The sequence below is a fragment of the Meriones unguiculatus genome, chromosome 19, assembly GCF_030254825.1.
Source record: "Meriones unguiculatus strain TT.TT164.6M chromosome 19, Bangor_MerUng_6.1, whole genome shotgun sequence".
In the NCBI taxonomy this organism is placed as follows: domain Eukaryota; kingdom Metazoa; phylum Chordata; class Mammalia; order Rodentia; family Muridae; genus Meriones; species Meriones unguiculatus.
Window position 1 is genome coordinate 20848565 of NC_083366.1, and position 17694 is coordinate 20866258.

The following is a 17694-nucleotide window of genomic DNA, read 5'->3' on the forward strand; positions in this document are numbered from 1 at the left end:
TCCCAGTGACAGTGTCTACTCCTGCCTTTCTCATGAGTGATTGTGGATGCCCTGGCACATACCCAGAGCTCTGCTGACTCGTGGGCACTCACTGCTGTCAGTTTCCTCAATTATCCTAATGACATGATATTCATGGGAGAGTTAGTGGCTGTTTTGTTGTTGTTGGTTGGTTGGTTGGTTTTTGTTTTGGTCTACACATTATATTCGAGTTCTTCCAGCCTGTAAATCCAAGTTGCCTGATTCCATCTTTTTCCCAAAGTCCTTTTTTTCCTGTCATTTTCAGTCACATGCTTATCATACCCACTTCTCTGTGTGTGCATGTGTGTGTGCATGTGTGCACGCGTGCACGTGCTCATGCATGTGGAGACCAAAAGATGACTTCTAGTGTCTTTTCTGTTGCTTTCTACTTTTTTTTTTTTGAGACGGGCTCTCTTATGAACTCAGGGCTCACTAATTGGCTAGACTGCTGTCCAGTGAGCTCTGGGGACTCACGTCTCTGCATCCCAGCAGCTCTAGGGTTACGTGTATACTAGATGGTGTCCAGATTTTGTGTAGATGCTGGGTTTCGGAATTCAGGTTCTCATGATGACACAGTAGGCCACTGAGCCATGTCCCAAACCCTTTGTGTTTACCCTTTTGAATGTTTGAACGTCTTAATCATGGACTATTTAGTTTTGTAAGTTACAAATAGAAGAATTTGACTGAAAAATCTTCTAAGCCTATGACTTTGTGAGTTGGACTTTTTCCCATCGTGTTTCCCATTTTCTTTTCTGTGTGGTATTTGCGAGTCTGTCTTCATGCCCATGTATATATGTTCCGTGTGACATCTAGTGGTGTACTACTCTATGTTCTGTTTAACTGGTAACTTATAGAGCATAGAACACAGTAGATGTCAGGAAACCATCTGGATTTTTTTTCTTTAATTTGATAGATACTCATGAGGTATTTTTGGAATGAACCACACATACTGTAATCATGAGACGCTGGCATTCACTAGAAAGTACTGCGTCTACAATATGACCTCTTCTGTGGTTTTTAAACTTCTCTAATGGCTGGAATTTTCAGTGAAAGCTCTTTAAGAACATATCCTGTTTTTAAAGTATAGTTTCTGGTACTGGCATTTACAAATAATAGAGATAATACAATTGGTCAAACTCTTCTCCTTGCATGCATTTTGCCTTGAGTCTTAAATTTTCATTATGTTGGTCTAACTATTTTAAAGTGGCGGGATTTCTACATGGTTATAGAAGGGGAGTTTTGTTTGTTCTAGAGGCTGATTAAAAGGTGGTCTTAGGGCTGGAGAAATAATCAGTTGGTAAGGCATTTGGCAGGCAAGTGTGAGGACTGGAGCTGGGATTCTTAGCATTTATGTAAAGAAGCTGGTGTGGCTGAGTATGCTTCTAGCTCCAGTGCTGGGGGCAGGATGGGGTAAGAATGGGGGCACAGGATAGATAGATCCCCAAAGCTCATTGACCAGTCAACCATTTGATTAAATTGATTAGCCTCAGATTCAGTAGGCGACCCTCTCTCAAAAAATAAAGTTGGAGAGTGGTTGAGGGAGGACAGCCAACAGTGACTTCTGGAACACGCGCACGCGAGTGCACACACACACACACACACACACACACACACACACACACCACACATGCACACATATTCAGAACACATTACCCCTCCAAACTGCACACAGAAGTGATCTTAAGAAAGTGAACTTGAGGGATGAAAGGACAGGTTCAGATTCCTTCAGAAGAAATGGCTTGCTGCACATGTTATTTCTGAGGCCAGGAAGCCATTGATGGGTCCTCACCAGACAGCAGCACACAGCAAGGAATCAGATAAGAGAGTAATCAACAGAGCGTTCTGTGAGTTCTGTGAGGTATTAGGAGCATTGGAGGTAGTAGGATGGATGTGGACTTAGCTAAATACATCTTTTAGTCAATGATCAATATCAAGTTAAGGGTCTGGGACAGAAGGGTTTTGGCACTGTGGCTCTGTTCTGTTTGGAATGCTGGCTCTGCTGGCAGAGCAGAGACTGGTGGTAAAGTATACAAAGGAGAACTGGTATAGCTGCTGGAGTTGAGGACTTAAGCCAGGGGTAGACCAGAAGTCTAGATTGTTGACAGGCCTATTTTTCAAAGAAAGTGAGAAATGGAAACTTCCACCGAGAGCCTTGGAGATCAGAGGCAGCTAAGAAGTGACCATTTGCTATGATTAGTGTGCAAGATTGCAAGCAGGCTTAGCCTGGCAGCTTTGCACGGTGAAGAGTGGGCCATAGCATAGCAGAGAAGCAAGTGGAGGGTTCTAGAGAGATCAGTGCATTCTCTTGAGCCATTTATAGTTACCAGTGTATCTCCAGTGCCCCAGGACATGTCTGTGCTGGCAACCCAGCATAATAATAGCTGCTTAAACTTGTTAAGGACATGCAGGGAAGTTTGATTGTAACTTCAGGATAAAAGGATAAAGAGTTTTGCTTAAAAGAAGAAAACACCTGCAAAATTCACAAGTGTGACTCAGATCTCACCCATAAGTACTGGGGGCATTGGTGTCTGCAGGGAGCATCGATTTTAATCTTTTAATTCAGGTGTCAGTAACCCTGTGTTTAGCTCTTGTGCCTCAGCACCTGCCGTTCGCAGCCCTGCTTCAGTCAGTCCGTGTTAATTCACATTAAATACCTGGACTGTTGCTCTGAATTCCTTTTATTTTTCTAAAGTGCTTTTGAAAGTCAGTGATTTGTTGACAGCAGCGCCTGTATTGAAGAATTTCTCCTTGCTCCCCCCCCCCCCTTAGGCTTATAATTTTATAAAGCTTTGATTGTCAGTTCTTAGGGAATTTATAAAGCTTGTCTTATAAACAACAAAAGTCACCACCTGCATGTAAGAGTGTTTCCTTATGCATGTAATTTTTATTAAGTGTTGATTGTTTACTTCTGAAGGAATTTATTAAGGTTTAGAATGAGTGAGGTCCTTTGAATGTCCCCTGATATGTGACTGCGTCTCCTTTAATTAGTCCTCCCTGGACATTATTCGGCTGCATTTAAAAATATGCCATGCATACGACAGATCTGATATGAAAGATATTTTTTTTTGGATGGAAATGGAGAGAGAGGCAAGGGAACAGACAGAGAGAGAAAGAGACAGACAGTCAGACAAGACATGGTTGGGGGGAGGGTCTCCCTGAAAGAGAAAGGGGAGAGGGCATAGAGGAAAGCGAGAGAGAGAGAGAGAGAGAGAGAGAGAGAGAGAGAGAGAGAGAGAGAGAGACCGTTTCATTTATCCTGGGTGACCAATGATGACATCACAGGTGCCTAAGCAACCTGGGAGTGGGCTACTGCATCAATATTTATGATTCATAGATCTGTCATACATGTGGCATATTTTAAAATACATCTCAACAGAGATGGCACCAATCTTTTCACCCAGACTATGAGTGTATTGTAAATCTTTGGGTACAGAGACCTTGATAGATTACTATAAAGAAATGAAAAGTGAAAGAGGCTAGAGAGATGGCTCAGCAGTTAAAAGTGCTTGCTGCTCTTGCAAAGGACCAGAGCCCCCAGAAGAAATATTAAGCAGCTCACTACCATTTGTAACTCCAGCTTTAGGGGTTCTGATGTCTCTTCTGTCCTCCACAGACATTTGCACAAATGTGTGCACATACATTATAGTCTTCCCTCTTGACAAAGTGGTGAAGTATTAGAGTTTAACACTTTTTAAAATTAATTTTCCTTCTTTTGATGAGGTGGGGTCCCACAGGCTGGGGATAGAATTCAATATGTAGACCAGGCTGGCCTTATATGTACAGTCTTCCTGCCTCAGCCTCACAAGTGATGGAATTCTATGAAAAGCCCCCACACCTGGTGGTGGAGGGGAGCAAATGGGATACACTTACCCTTGCTTGAACATGTGGAGGATAGAGCTCTACATTGGAAATAGTTTTCTTCAACATTGTACATAATCTTTTAGACAGGGTCTCTCTCTCACTAAACCGCTAGCAGTTCCGCCAAACTGTCTGGGCAGCTAGTGTCTGGATCCATCTGTGTCCATTCACCCGTCTCTCGGATTATAGACATTTGTCCTACAGCTGACTTTACACGAGAGCTGGAGCTCTGAATTCAAGTCCTTGTGCTTTGGAATCAAGCACTTTACCAACTGAGCCATCTCCGCAGCCCCTCTGATGGAGAATTTTTTTAAAGGAGTTCCTCTTTTCTGGTTTCCTGTTGTACACAGACCGATTGGTTGGCTTTTTCGGTGAGAGCTGAAGTACAGGCCCAGCTCATCATGACTGTCTAATTCTTAGAGTTGGCTATGGATTCCCCAAGGGTTTTTTTTTTGTACTGGATTTTCAATTGATGCATTTGGAAATAGCAAGCTTTATTTGAACCTGTTATTACTTTGGGAAAAGACTGCAGCTACATTTATTTATCCATGACTACATGCACAGAGTGTGAAGTACGAGATAACCTCCAGTTGGCAAGATAAATTCTGATATCCTGAACCCAGTCAACCTCATCTGTGGCTGTGTGGCTGGAGAAGATGTCAAAATCTGTTTTCTGATAGAGGCGGGGAAGCTGCAGGGCTCACACATGAGGTTTCAGGAAGGGGTTGGTACTGGCAGACGCATATTAGAAAGGAAATGCAATGCTCATCTTTATTGAGTAGGAGTCAGGTTCAAATGCCCCCAGGGCACTGCAAGCTCTCACAAGTGCTAGGGCCTCGGACTCAACCAGTGACCAACCCAGGCAGCCATTAGCCTGTTTGGAAGGGGAATAGGAGATTCTCACTGATGGATGCCTGGTCATGTAGTTTCATGGCAAACAGCCCTGCTTTTTTCCTGAAGAACATTCTGCTGGGTTTCGGATGACTGATGGTCACCCTTATTGTGTGGGACTTCAGCAGAGAACACCTGGTAAGATCAAAGCAATGTAGTGCCACTGAAGTAGTTTTGCTTCATGTAAATTTAAGCATGGCCAACGAAGGCATGCTGCCTCTCCCTTGGAAAAGTCATTTAGCCTGCAGAAAATAATTAAATCCACAGTGTCTTGCAATAATTAGAAATTAGAAGTGGGGAGGATTAATTATTTCCATCAGATTTCAGTCACTCAAGAAAATGCTGAAGACTGGAGTCCAAACAGTTCCCGAGTTAATTCATGGTGCCATCTCCTTTAACGCGCTCACCCTTGTCCCCGCAGGACCATGCAGACCTGCGAAGCCATTTCTTCACGGTTGGGATGAAGCTGGAGACAGTGAATATGAGTGAGCCCTTTCATATCTGTCCTGCATCAGTGACCAAGGTGGGTTTTCTGCTTTGCTCCTTGCTCTTTGCGCCACAGTGAACCATATAAGTCTTCAAAGGTAGGTAGATGTAATATGTGCCTACAGGCGACACTTACAGCACCACCCAATAAATAAGCCAAAGGGAGGTGGCTGTCCCTCCTTCCTACTTGCATTAAACTCTGTCTGTGAAAGGGGGCAGATGAGTCTAACCAAACACCTCCTTCTAGATGGACAGAGTGGCCGTTTCTCTCTTAATAGTTGTCTGGTTAAGTTGCACTTTACAAGCATTGTAGGGTTAACTTACTGGCTCAGTGGCTAAGAGGGATTACAGTGCAGGCCCAAGAACCTGGCTTCAATCCCCCAGCTCTTATGTTAAAAGTTGGATGTGGCATGCCTGTAGTCCAAGCACTGAGAGGGCAGAAACAGGAGGATTACTGGGGTTTGCTGGCCAGCCAGCCTAGCCAGATCCAACCAGCAGCTAGCCAACCATCAACACCATTAAAAAGTCCCAGGACTGTGAGCTCCAGGCTCAGTGAGAAATCTTGTTTCCAGGAAAAGGTGGGGCATGATAGTTCAGGACACATGACATCCTTCTCTGCAAATGGGATGCACACACCCACACACAAGTGCACATACAGGCATGTGCTATACACACACAAGAAAGACTAAGTAGCTGTTCCTTCTTGACTACCTATTTATATTTAGGAAATACCTGGAGGTAGTGAAAGCAGATTTTTATTTCCTCGTAAACCAGCATTTCTGTCCTCCCTCCTCCACGTTTACCTTCATTAGCTAGAGGAAGTCACGTGTTTCCAAAATGAAATTCCTTTTCTGTGAAAAGTTGTTTTTATGCTGATCTGACAGTCTTTTAAGATTATGTGATTATTAATATCATTTCTTCTTCATAAGAGAAATCCCAGTGGTTCTAACAATGGTTGAGTTTGAATTGTGTGTTTCTCACCTTAAAGATTAGCTTTGGCTAAGTGGTAGGAGATGCCGACAACCTTAGCATTTTCAGTCAGATGTGTCTCTCAGTTAATGACCTTTTATATTCAGCGGAAGACTTTGATTAAAGATTCAAGGTTCAATTACATTTTAATTTGTTTCCAAAGGAAACTGGATCTATTCTTGTAGCAACACAAATATTATATTTGAGGCCTTCTTCCTTCTTTCTCTCCTTCCTTGCTTTTTTCCTCCCCTTCCTCTCTCTCTCTCTCTCTCTCTCTCTCTCTCTCTCTCTCTCTCTTCATTTTGCCCTTCCCTTTTTTCTTCCCTCCCTCCCTCCTGCCTTTATTCCCATCTTTTACATGATTTGGAAGAATATCAGAAAATTAGTGGTGATGCTGTATTAAAAACGTGCAGACTGATAGTAATCATGACATACAGCTTATTTTTCTAAAATTTTTTAAGGGAGCACACTTTTTTTTGTAAATTAATATATTAAAAGGAAAAGCTACAAGCTTTGCTAGATAATAATGGGCTTCAAACTTCAGGCAGCCCTGTTGCTCCAACACCTATTAAAAACCTTTGATTGAAAACAGTGTTTCTGCCCTTGCTGTATTTCTGGTAGTTGTCATCAGTTTCCCCCAGATAGAAGAGTTGTCCCTCTGTCTTACAACCTGGCCAACATTTCCCTTTGTGCCAGAATTGGATGATGAAGCAATGGCAGCTATCCACTTTTCTGGGTATATGGACTTGTCTAAGATACCAGAGTGACAGCTTCCCCTGGTCTCTAGAAAATAAGCAGGCAGAGCTAGTATATTCAGCCCGTAGTGGTCACATTGCTCACGTTTTTAAACCTTTAAATTATTGTGACATTTAGTGTTAGACAGTGACACATTTCTTAAAGCTAGCCTCAAATATCATTGTCAATTCGGATCGACTTTCAGCCACAGAGGTTGAGTTTTTCCAATCATTTCTCCTTAAGTCATCTCACTGGAAGAAGGAAGTATTTCCAGTTACTTTGAAAGTACATTTTCACATTACTTTTCTTTGCATTTGTATCAGAGAGGATATCTTTATACCATTCTGCCGCAGACATACCCTCATTCTTCTCTTACTGCCCACTTGCTATTTTAATACATAAACTGGGACATGGCTTTGCCTCTTAGAACCCCTATAGGTAGGTTCAAGGCACATCTTCATCTTCATGTATGCTTTATGATGAAGGTATTTATAATTAAATACAGTTTCACTAGAGGAGATACTAGGAGTACATAGGAATATATTTCACTGTATCCATGTCTGAAATTCTCAAAAATACATTAAATATTATTTCTCTAAACACTGAAAAATGTTTCAGACCATTTTGCTTGAGAATATAGCACACTGAATTGTCATTACTTCTTTAAAACGGAAGCTTCACACATGCACCTCGTTGAGGTTTTTCTTCTTGACAGCCTGTTGAAGATAAAGTAAATGCTATTAAAGCAGATCGATAAATGCAGAAGTTCCCCAGTGTTAAGTGACCAGGCTTTACCAGTGGAGCAGGACTAGTTCAAACCCTGGAGGATGAGGTGTTAACAGTGCTGGGATATGTGAATTATGTTGTATTGACTAGAGGACAGGGCAAAACAACTCAAGTCAGGGCTTCTATTTCTATCACTTCCACTTGTGTTTCTTCTGTTTCTGTTTCTGCTGGTTCCAAGCTATATGGTCTTAGGCACTTCACTTCCGAGACCTGTGAGCTCTGTATCAGAGGGAACACAAAGCAACGGTTTTCATCCCTGGGAGCATGCACCCTGATAGATCTGAGGGGACCTAATGAACTTTTCTCTGAAGTGTTCTTACATCAATGTGCAGTTTGATAATTCTGGATATATTTTTTTTAAAGATTTATTTATTTATTTATTATGTATACAATGTTGTGTTTGTATCTACACCTGCACACCAGAAGAGGGCCCCAGATCTCATTTTAGATTTTTATGAGCCACCTTGTGGTTGCTGGGAATTGAACTCAGGACCTCTGGAAGAGCAGCCAGTGCTCTTAACCTCTGAGCCATCTCTCCAGCCCGGTTCTGGACATCTTTAGATGGGGTCACACGGAGCTTAGGTACCCTACCATCAGGATGTTGTAATGTCTGTGAGTTCTCTGTATGTGTGGTAGGACTGATGACAGTAATCTTGAAGATAGTTACTGAGCGTCATAGGCTTTGGTCTGGGCAGTTGTTGTTGTTATCAGGTATGCATTATATGGAAGGGAATCAGATAACAGAAAAATAAGAAGTAAATGAATATAGTATAGTGTAAAGCAAATACTAAGGAGACAGATTCCAAGAAGGGGTTACTGAAAACTGTGGCTGGTGGGGGAGTGCGATTTTTTTTTTTTTTTTTAGTTTTTGTTTTGTGTGTATGGGTGTTTTGCCTGCATGTATGTCTATGTACCATGTGGTTGCAGAAGCCAGAAGAGGTCATCAGATCCCTTGGAAATGGAATTACAGACAGGTGCTCATGTGGGTGCTGGGAATTAAACTCGGAACCTCTGGAAGAATAACATAACTAATGCTATGAACCAGTGAGCCATCTCTCCAGTCCCAAAGTGTGCTTGTTAAATATAACCATCATCAGGAATTGCTTTCTTGGGCAAGCTGGCCATGATCTGCTCCCTCCTCCCCTTTTTAATCTGCTTTTAAACAGGGTCTCATGTAACCCAGGCTGTCCTTAAACTCTTGATCCTCATGCCTCCGTCTTCAGGTGTTAAGATTACAGGCTCCTGTTACCATGTCTAGCTTGATTCTTTGCTTCTTAAAGTCGGTGTTCAAAGGCAACCCTCAGTGAATACAATTAGAGCTAGTTACTGATATCAAAATCAAGAGGTGCAGACTAGTCTACTCTTGCTTGATGTTAAAATAGATTTACTCTAAAATATACTTTGTAATGGTAGGAGATAGGAAGTACAGCTTAGTAAAAATGGAAAGTATTTTGTGTGTGTGTGTGTGTGTGTGTGTGTGTGTGTGTGTTTGCTTGTGTATATGTGTGAGCTTGTAGGGGTGGATCCTCTGATCTTGCTGTCTGTTTAGAGCATTTCTTTTTCTTTTCTTTGTAATATTGGAGATTGAATCTAGTACCTAATACATGCTAGGCAAGCGCTCCACCACTGAACTATATTTTGAGTCCTTTTTAGATTTATTTTTTACTTTGAGGCAGAATCTCACTATCTTGCCCTGGCTGGTCTTGAACTCATTCTGTAGCCTGAACAATTGGCAAACTTCTTAAAACTCCTCTGACTTGGCCTCTTGAGCTGTGCTGACAGACATTCGTCACTAGACATGGCGTGTACCTTTTTATCGTTGACATTTTCCTCACATTCATTGTATATTCAAACATTTTCTATGCCTTTGAGTCACTTGATGGATAAAAGAGGTCACTGTCTTCAAAGAACATCTGATGTTTTGGTGGTGACAGGTGACAGGTGGAAATGGGAATATGGCGTAAAGACAAGTTCTTCGGCCTACGTGAGTTCCTCTCTGGCTACAGGGAGAGAAAGCTGTAATGCACATGAGTCTAAAGTATCCCAGGGCTGAAGTCAGAAGTGTTGAAGGATCTAGTGTGAGGTGTTTGGTCCCTGTTGTAGAGATTGAGGTGCTAGTTTGATCTTTTAATACCTCGTTTATTTTTCTCCAGATAGGAATTCTTTTAGATGTCTGTCAGTTTGCTTTTCTTCCATGTGAGACCCTTGTTTTATATTTCTAAGTCTTTATTTATTTATTTTTGTTTTCATTTAGTAATATGTACTAAAATGCTGGTTTGTGCTAAAAATCAATTTGAAATGACATATTGAAATTAACTTTTTCTTCTTCTTCTTTTTTTTTTTTTAGGTTTTTAACAGTCATTTTTTCCAAGTAACTATTGATGATCTAAGACCTGAACCTAATAAACTCTCAATGCTGTGCCATGCAGACTCTTTGGGGATTTTGCCAGTACAGTGGTGCCTTAAAAATGGAGTCAACCTCACTCCTCCCAAAGGTTTGTAGCATATGGAAATTTCTGGGGTTGGAATGATCCAGTCTAGTATCTTATTGTCTCTGAAATGATGTCATCATGTTTATATGGACAAGTTGCAGTGTGAATTGACACTTGATGGAAGCAAAGAGTTCTTCGTTAGCTTGATTGACATTGATGTCACCAATAGCTCCACCCCTTGAAGGTTTGTCGGGCTGGAATTGTGGCCTTAATGTAAAGGCACTTCCTCCATCAGTTACTGTATAATTGCTTTTCTGCTGTCGGGCAGTGACTGGTCCAGGTAGCTATGCTGCCGAGTGATTGAAGTTAAAGATATAAAAATGTCTGAGAAGTCATTTTATATGGACAACAAAACGGCAGTGTCAAAGTTCTTTAGACTTTAGTGTACTTTTTCCATTGCTCATAAACACTTAGAGTCCAAAAAGTTAACCTAATAGCGTATTTTGATAATTCACTCAATGCTATCATGTGGTAGCATAATTCACTTCATGTGCAACGATTCACATAGGGCCAGGTTACACTAACGTGCTTTTAAATTGAGATCCAAGAACAACTTGCCTAACAGCACCCCTGTAGTTCGTCATGCAGGTTGTTATTGGCTACATGTCCAAGGCTGACTCGGGGGGCAACAATGAATGAAAAGTGAGGCCCTATGCTGGTGAACTCAGATAGTAGAGCCAGGAAAGCCAGGAGTACAAGATCAATCTCAGCTATGTAGTGTGTGTAAGACCAGCCTTGGGTAAGTGAAACCCTCATTCTGAAAATAAATAAACTAAATGCCAATCGAAATGAAACATCAGAATATCAGAGGATAACGTAAAGGGACTAGCAGGAGAGAAAATTTGAGGAAGATTAGGAAAATAAACCTAATGGGGCAGGATGCTACAGGTTATCTTAAACAAAAGGAGGTTTTACATGATCCTTTTCGAATCCTTTTAGGGATTATGGGATAACTTCTGATGTCATGTTTGCTGGCTGGTTGTCACGAGCTATGCATGCCACTGGCTTGTGCTGTATCTGGATTATCTGTAGCATTGTTGTCTTTGCTGGGCTCTGACCCTCATTTTTTTCTGTACCCTTTTCCACGGAGGAGGAAGTGCTTTTGTGTATCTCCATTTCAGCGTTGACGCTTCTGATCACAGTTGCGTAGTTGTATGGATGATGACATAGCAGTGAACTTTCTTGTCAGCATTTGAAGTTTCTGACTCACCGTGTCCTCACAAATTGTGTTATGAGGACACTTCATCGCTCACAGGTCATATAATGTGCCATGCCCAAAGAAACAAGGATTTGAGTGACAAACAGGAGCTGTGGTATCCAACGTCTGCTTCTGATGATGGTGGAAAAGGTTCCACTCTGTGAGCCCTTTTTGTATCTCTGTTTGGGTTCTTGTGACCTGAACCAGATAAAAAGCTTAGGTTTTGAAACCGTCACTGGGGACTTCATGGTAGTTTCTAGGGAACACCCAGAACCAAATCAACAGCCAGACTCTTACACATCTACATACAAGCCTCTACTCTCCATGGCTTATTGGAAATTAGTATAGTTTTTTTTTCATTATAGAATTTCTATGTCTGACCACTTGCATAGTTTTAAGGCCCGTAGATTCATCCTCAGCTCTTTGAACTTCTGTACCTGAAACATGTGGAGTGGACCCCATTGATCAGAAGAGAGCCTACATAACGGAAATGCTGCTTGGATAAATGTCACAAATCTCCCCTTAGAAATTACATGTATTTTAGAATTAATAAAGGACAAACACTTACACAATGATTTTGGCTACATGATTAGTTCATTGTGACAGAGGCTTTGTGGGTATCTGTGTGATACAGTTCTTGAATGCATATCTGAAATACATGAAAAGAGGTTGTTGATGTCTCTTCAATATTTATTAGGAAAGTGAATGTAGCTATTTGGCTACTCACATGATATTAAGATTACTGTGCATTAATATAACTGAACTCTTAAGCCTAGAGTGAATGATTACATACACATTTATAAAATGAACTTTTTTCTATACTAAGATTTTTGGTGTGTGTGTTTATGTTTGTGCATGTGCGTGTTTGTATGTATGCATACATGTGTGCAAGCACAGCTGAGGCCAGAAATGTGCATCAGCTCATCTGGAGCTGGAGTTAATAAGTGGTTTTGCGCTTCCTAGTATGGATACTGGAAGCTGGATTCTGGTCTTTGCAATAACAGCGAGCTCTCTTAACTGCTGGGCCCTATCTGGCCAGCTCTAAGATCTTTATGCCTGATGCCTGTCCACCATTGTAAGTTTTCCTCCCTGTCACCCAAATGCTTGTGACTTCTGAGTGAAATTATCTTAAGCAACCTTCTTAACTATTCTTTACAAAGGTGAAACATGCCTTTCAGCAAAATTTGAAAAGAAAAACAGGGTTTGCTCATGGATTTGATAGGTTTTTTTTTTTGGTAGGATATTGACATGGTAATTAGTACTTGCTAAAAAGAAACCCCACTCGCAAATCGTTAAAGCACTCATGAAGTGACAAGCACCCTTAGTTAAAGAGCCTGTGGAGCTCTCTGCCTGTCCGCTGGCTGTGTGATGGCTGTATTGAAGTAGAATGTTTCCTTATTATCCAATAAGAAAAGAAGGAAACATATAGAGACAGGGACAAGGACCACGAAATGATATAGTCTAAGGAAAATACACAGGTTTGTGTGTGCGTGTGTGGATGTGTGTGGCTGTGTGGCTGTGTGGCTGTGCATTCAATCAGGTGCATCTGGAGGTAGGAAGTCAACCTCAGCTGCTGATCTTTTGTGCCACTGTCTATTTGGGTTTTTTTTTGGGGGGGGGACATATACTTTATTTATTAACATCTTTATTGAAAAAAATTTCATACATTATCATCATACTTTTCTAGTCTCTGATCCTCTCTAATTTCTCACCCATCTATCTCTATGCCCCTTTTCTTCCTGTCTTTAAAAAAAAACAAATAAGCAATCAAGTAAGCAAAAGCAGCAAAAACCCAACACACACACACACAACATTGAAAAGCAAAGAGAAGAACAGCAGCATTTGGGTTTGATGGCTGTTGAGAAATAGTCTTAGTCTTCGCTGTGAGAGTATAGGTGAGTGCAGTAGCATGGGTACAGACCAAATATTCTGAGTACTCTGCAGGAGGATGTGTTAACCATAATATTTAAATCCTATACCATGCTACATGAGGAATTTTCACACTCAAGTGGAATGTTTTCATATTTGAAATGGGTCTTAAAAATTATCTCATTTAAGCCCCAGTCATTTTCCCCCTCTGGGGAACTCCAAGCTCAGTTGTGTTAAATGGTTTCTGAAATCCCAGGAGGTTGTCTAAATTCCAGCCTTATAATCGCCAATGAATGCTTTTCTGCATAACTATACTACCCTTTGCTGCTGTTCCCATGGCTGGTGTCTCCACACAATCCATCCTTCAGGACAGTTTGGGTGGCCATAGTCAGGGCTGGCAGATGTTAGCAGGCTGTGACTTTTGCCTGGGTAATTGGTCTACGCTTCAGAGCAGTTGGTGAATTACAGTTTGAAGGTGTAATTTTCCAAATGTTGATGGTTATACGACAGTTGTGGCTTTGTTTATTGGGCTCTGGTTTCATCTCATGAGGATAGATTATATTTATGTTGGTAATTAAAATGAGTGCGAATTTAGAGGTGTTGATATGGTGGGTTTTGTAATGTGGTTTAGTGGTTTCCTTTTGAGGTAGTTCATTACATGTCTTATCTTACTCTGAGGCCTGGGAACCCTGTTGCAGGATTTTTCAATCACCATTCCATATTTTATTAATGTATAAAAGGAGAAGTTGTTAAAGTTTGTGTTAAGCTTGAACATTGGGGTTTATAGCTAGAATGTATAAGATATAATATGCACATTCCCAAGAGATTTCAAAGGTTTTCCTGTGTGTTTAGATTTCTGTGAAAACTGTGAATACTTGTAATTTGAATGTTGTCTGGTCTCTGACAGACTTTTTAGGTAGAAGACAACATAGGAGAGAGACGTGCCAAGAACACAGATCTCTTTTTGTATTGTTTTGAAGAAGGGAAAAAATATCTACCCCAGACTCCAGAGGCAAGACTTCTAAGCTAGGATGGACAGGAACTGCTCAGTGGCTCTCTGCCTCAGTGCTTTGCTCTTGCACAAAGGATAGAACCCAAGAGATTCGATCCTGTTGTTTTAGCCCTATAAAGGACTGCCGACGTTATAGGCCTTATCAAAAGTGATTAAACATATATAAATAAGTGAACTAAAGGAAAGGATCCATAGGCCATCAACCTTTAATAGATAGGGAAAAAGAACATTATTTCTCTTTTGTTTCATTCTCTACTTAAAAGGTCACATTTAATTGAAAAGAGAAAAGAGGATGAAGCTGGGTTGCATTTAATATTGAAAATATTTCTGCCTGTTAAAAACGAAGAATTATTTTTGCTTACCTTTTCATTCTTCAAGATTTTTAAAGTTTTATTTTTTTTCTGTCAACACTTGATATTTATATGATACTAGAGTCTATTTGAGAGATATCTGTGTCTCCTAAGATAAGTCAGTAGCATGTTGGTTTAGTTTTTACACAGATAAGTGTTTTAATTGGCACACAGTGGCCAAATGCTTCTTAGCCTAATTTGTATTCTGTAAGATGAAGCATTGTGGCTAGTGTTTATATCAAATAAACTCTCTGGTTCCCTTCCTCTTGGGCCACTTTGCCTTGTTTTTCTGTGTGATTCCATGAATATAAATAGAAAGAAGAACTCTGATGGAAATGGATGAATGTCTGCTATGTTAAATTACTATTGAGTGTCCTGAGATACATAGGTTAATACTCCAATACTTCTCACTGCCCTTGTTTGTTGCTTTCAGTTGATTTTTGTGTATAAAAAGACCAGCTATATGGTCCTCTTGAACTCCAAAGTAGAATCGCTTTGCATGTATTTTCTTGTCTATTATGACTGTACCATTTTCCTTTCACCGGCTTATTCCATCTTGGCCTTACCGTTCTTCTTGCTGGTTATGAACCTTGGTTTTGGGCTCACAGAAGCTTTTCCATGTAGGACCTACCCCCTCTCTCCCACAAAGAGCCCTGTCTCCTTCTGAGGTTCTGTGATGGTGATGTCTCTCCCCTGCCCTTCCTCTTCTCATTCTTTTATTTATTTACTTCTTAAAACATAGGATCTGGAGATGAAACTCAGGTCCTCATGCTTGGAAAGCCAGCACTGTACTGACGGAGTCATCTTTCTAGCCCAGCTGACTCTATCTTTGCTTTGTGTCAGTGAAATTTGAGCTTCATAAGGGGAAGAGTTATATCGATTTGCTTCACTTCTCTAACCCCAGTATTAGAACCGCACCTCATGCCCATAATGCACTGGGTCAGCTTACTCTTTTGTCTAGGATATATGCCCTATCTTGTCTGGGCCCATCCTTAAGAGGAAGAGCTAACTCACCTCTTTATACCAAAGAGAGACCTTTCTCGGGGACTCTGTACTTGGATAGAATCTGGACTGGTGAAGCTCAGGAGGGATGCCCTGTTGGTGTCACTCATGGCATGTGTCACACATTGTAGAGGAACTTCGTTAATTGACACATGATCTGACTTTTCACTATACAAGAACAAAGATATTATTATTATTATTGTTATTATTATTATTATTTTATTACTGAAGACCTTTCACAGTCATCACTGAAAACTTGAAAAGTACAAAGAGGCTGAAGACATTTGACCCAAGTTCAAAACAATTGCTTATCTTATATTTTCCTGTTCTTTGCATATTTTGTATAACTCTAGTAATTCTGTAAGTTTGCAGTTAGATTGTATATATAGTTAATATTATTATACATTATATAAATTATATATATATATATATATACACACATACATACATATATTATTTAATTCTGAGTATTGGTGTAAGGGTATCAGATTCCCTGGAACTGGAGTTATAGACAGTTGTGAGCTGCCATGTGGGTGATGGGAAGTGAACCCAGATCCTCTGAAAGAGCAGCCAGTGTTCTTAATCACTGAACCATCTCTCCAGCCCCTGCAGTTAGTCTTTTAGCTAAGGCCTTAGATTTTTTTTTTATGATTTCCCCCCCACACAACCATTCAGTTTCATGCCTGTATGATACCCTAGGGACTTGAAGATGGCTTACCTAAATCTTATGTCATTTTCTGTTAATGGAAAGTTATTTCTGCCTTCCCCAACTTTCATAAACTTGCCTTACATTTTTCAGTTGGAGGGGTCACTTCATGGGATGGATTCCTAGGAATATAACTGTCAAAGGGCATAACTCTTTATACTGTAAGTTTTTCAAAGGCACTGTCCATTTGCACAACCATGCTTAATGGCTGTTTGATGTCTGTTAATTTGTATCACAAGAAAACGGGTCATCAACCTCTTCCCCCTTGCACCCATGCCATTTGGAGTGTCCTCATTCAAAAGAAATAGCAATAAAGGCTTAAATACCTTTAATGGCTGTCATTCACATACTCTCCCTAGGCGGCTTCTTAAGAATTTTAATAGCTTAAGGGGTTTTATTTCCTCTTTATTTTTTTTCTCCTCTTTGCTGTTTTCTTCCCTCCCTCCTGGTTTAAGACATGTTTTCCTGGCTGTGCTTAAGCTTCAGTACTTCTTGTCCTGTCTCTGTTGATGAATGAGTGTAATTGACCCCTGTTGTCTCTATTATACAATCCCTGGCAATTTGTTTTTTTATGTAGTAGTTATTTTCTGAGCTGCCTCAAAGCTGCCTTACAAAAAGAGCTCATTATCAGCCCAAAGGAAAAGAATTTTAAATGATGGAATGAATAACAGTTCCTAAGAGAAGGGGGAGGAAAATCCTAAGCTATTCCAATTTTCAAGTAAATGAGTGAGTTTTAGGGTCAAGATAATTAATTGCTGCATAGATGAAGCCCAGCAAGACTTGATTATAGCTAGAAATTATTAGATTAAAAATGGCTTCCCCATGGACACTGTTGCACTTTGGATGTATAGAAGGATTGAATACAGGTCCAAGATGGCACTCAGTGTGACATTTTGCCACTCCTTGGAAGTTGGTTGTAGAAAACCTGGCTAAACATCTGTATGTAGCAATCAGGGGTGACTAAAATAAGAACATTTTATCTGCACAGATATTAGCCATATTAATTCTGAGCTCACACGTGGCCTTTGATTTTAGTATGATCGTAGAACCGTGAAGCCCTACTGGGGAGGATGAACAGTATAGAGGAGTGAGTTTTAAAGTATAAGCACCTAACAGAGGGCAGTGGGAGGAGTTGAGGCTTGCGTGACAAAGCTCCTCTACCAAGTGAAGGAAGCTGGAGTGTAAATGGCTGGCTTTGATATCTCCCTGCTGAGGATGCCCAGGAGAATTGGGCTTTGGGAGAAGATTCTCGGAGGGGCTTGAGAATCAAGGGTGCTGAGTTTAATTGAATCTTTCAGATCTTACCCATATGGCATATATGA

The 17694-nt window shown here is 40.7% G+C and overlaps 1 protein-coding gene across 3 annotated transcripts in view; it reads left to right on the plus strand.

Annotated features, from left to right (window-relative positions):
* Positions 1-17694, plus strand: part of Sfmbt2 (Scm like with four mbt domains 2) — a 182568-nt gene that overhangs the window by 104286 nt on the left and 60588 nt on the right. For all 3 annotated transcript variants that reach the window (XM_021631837.2, XM_021631836.2, XM_060373099.1), the window contains exons 8-9: positions 5189-5290; positions 10091-10238. In XM_021631837.2, coding sequence (XP_021487512.1) covers positions 5189-5290; positions 10091-10238 — 250 coding nt within the window. The remainder of the gene's footprint in view (positions 1-5188; positions 5291-10090; positions 10239-17694) is intronic.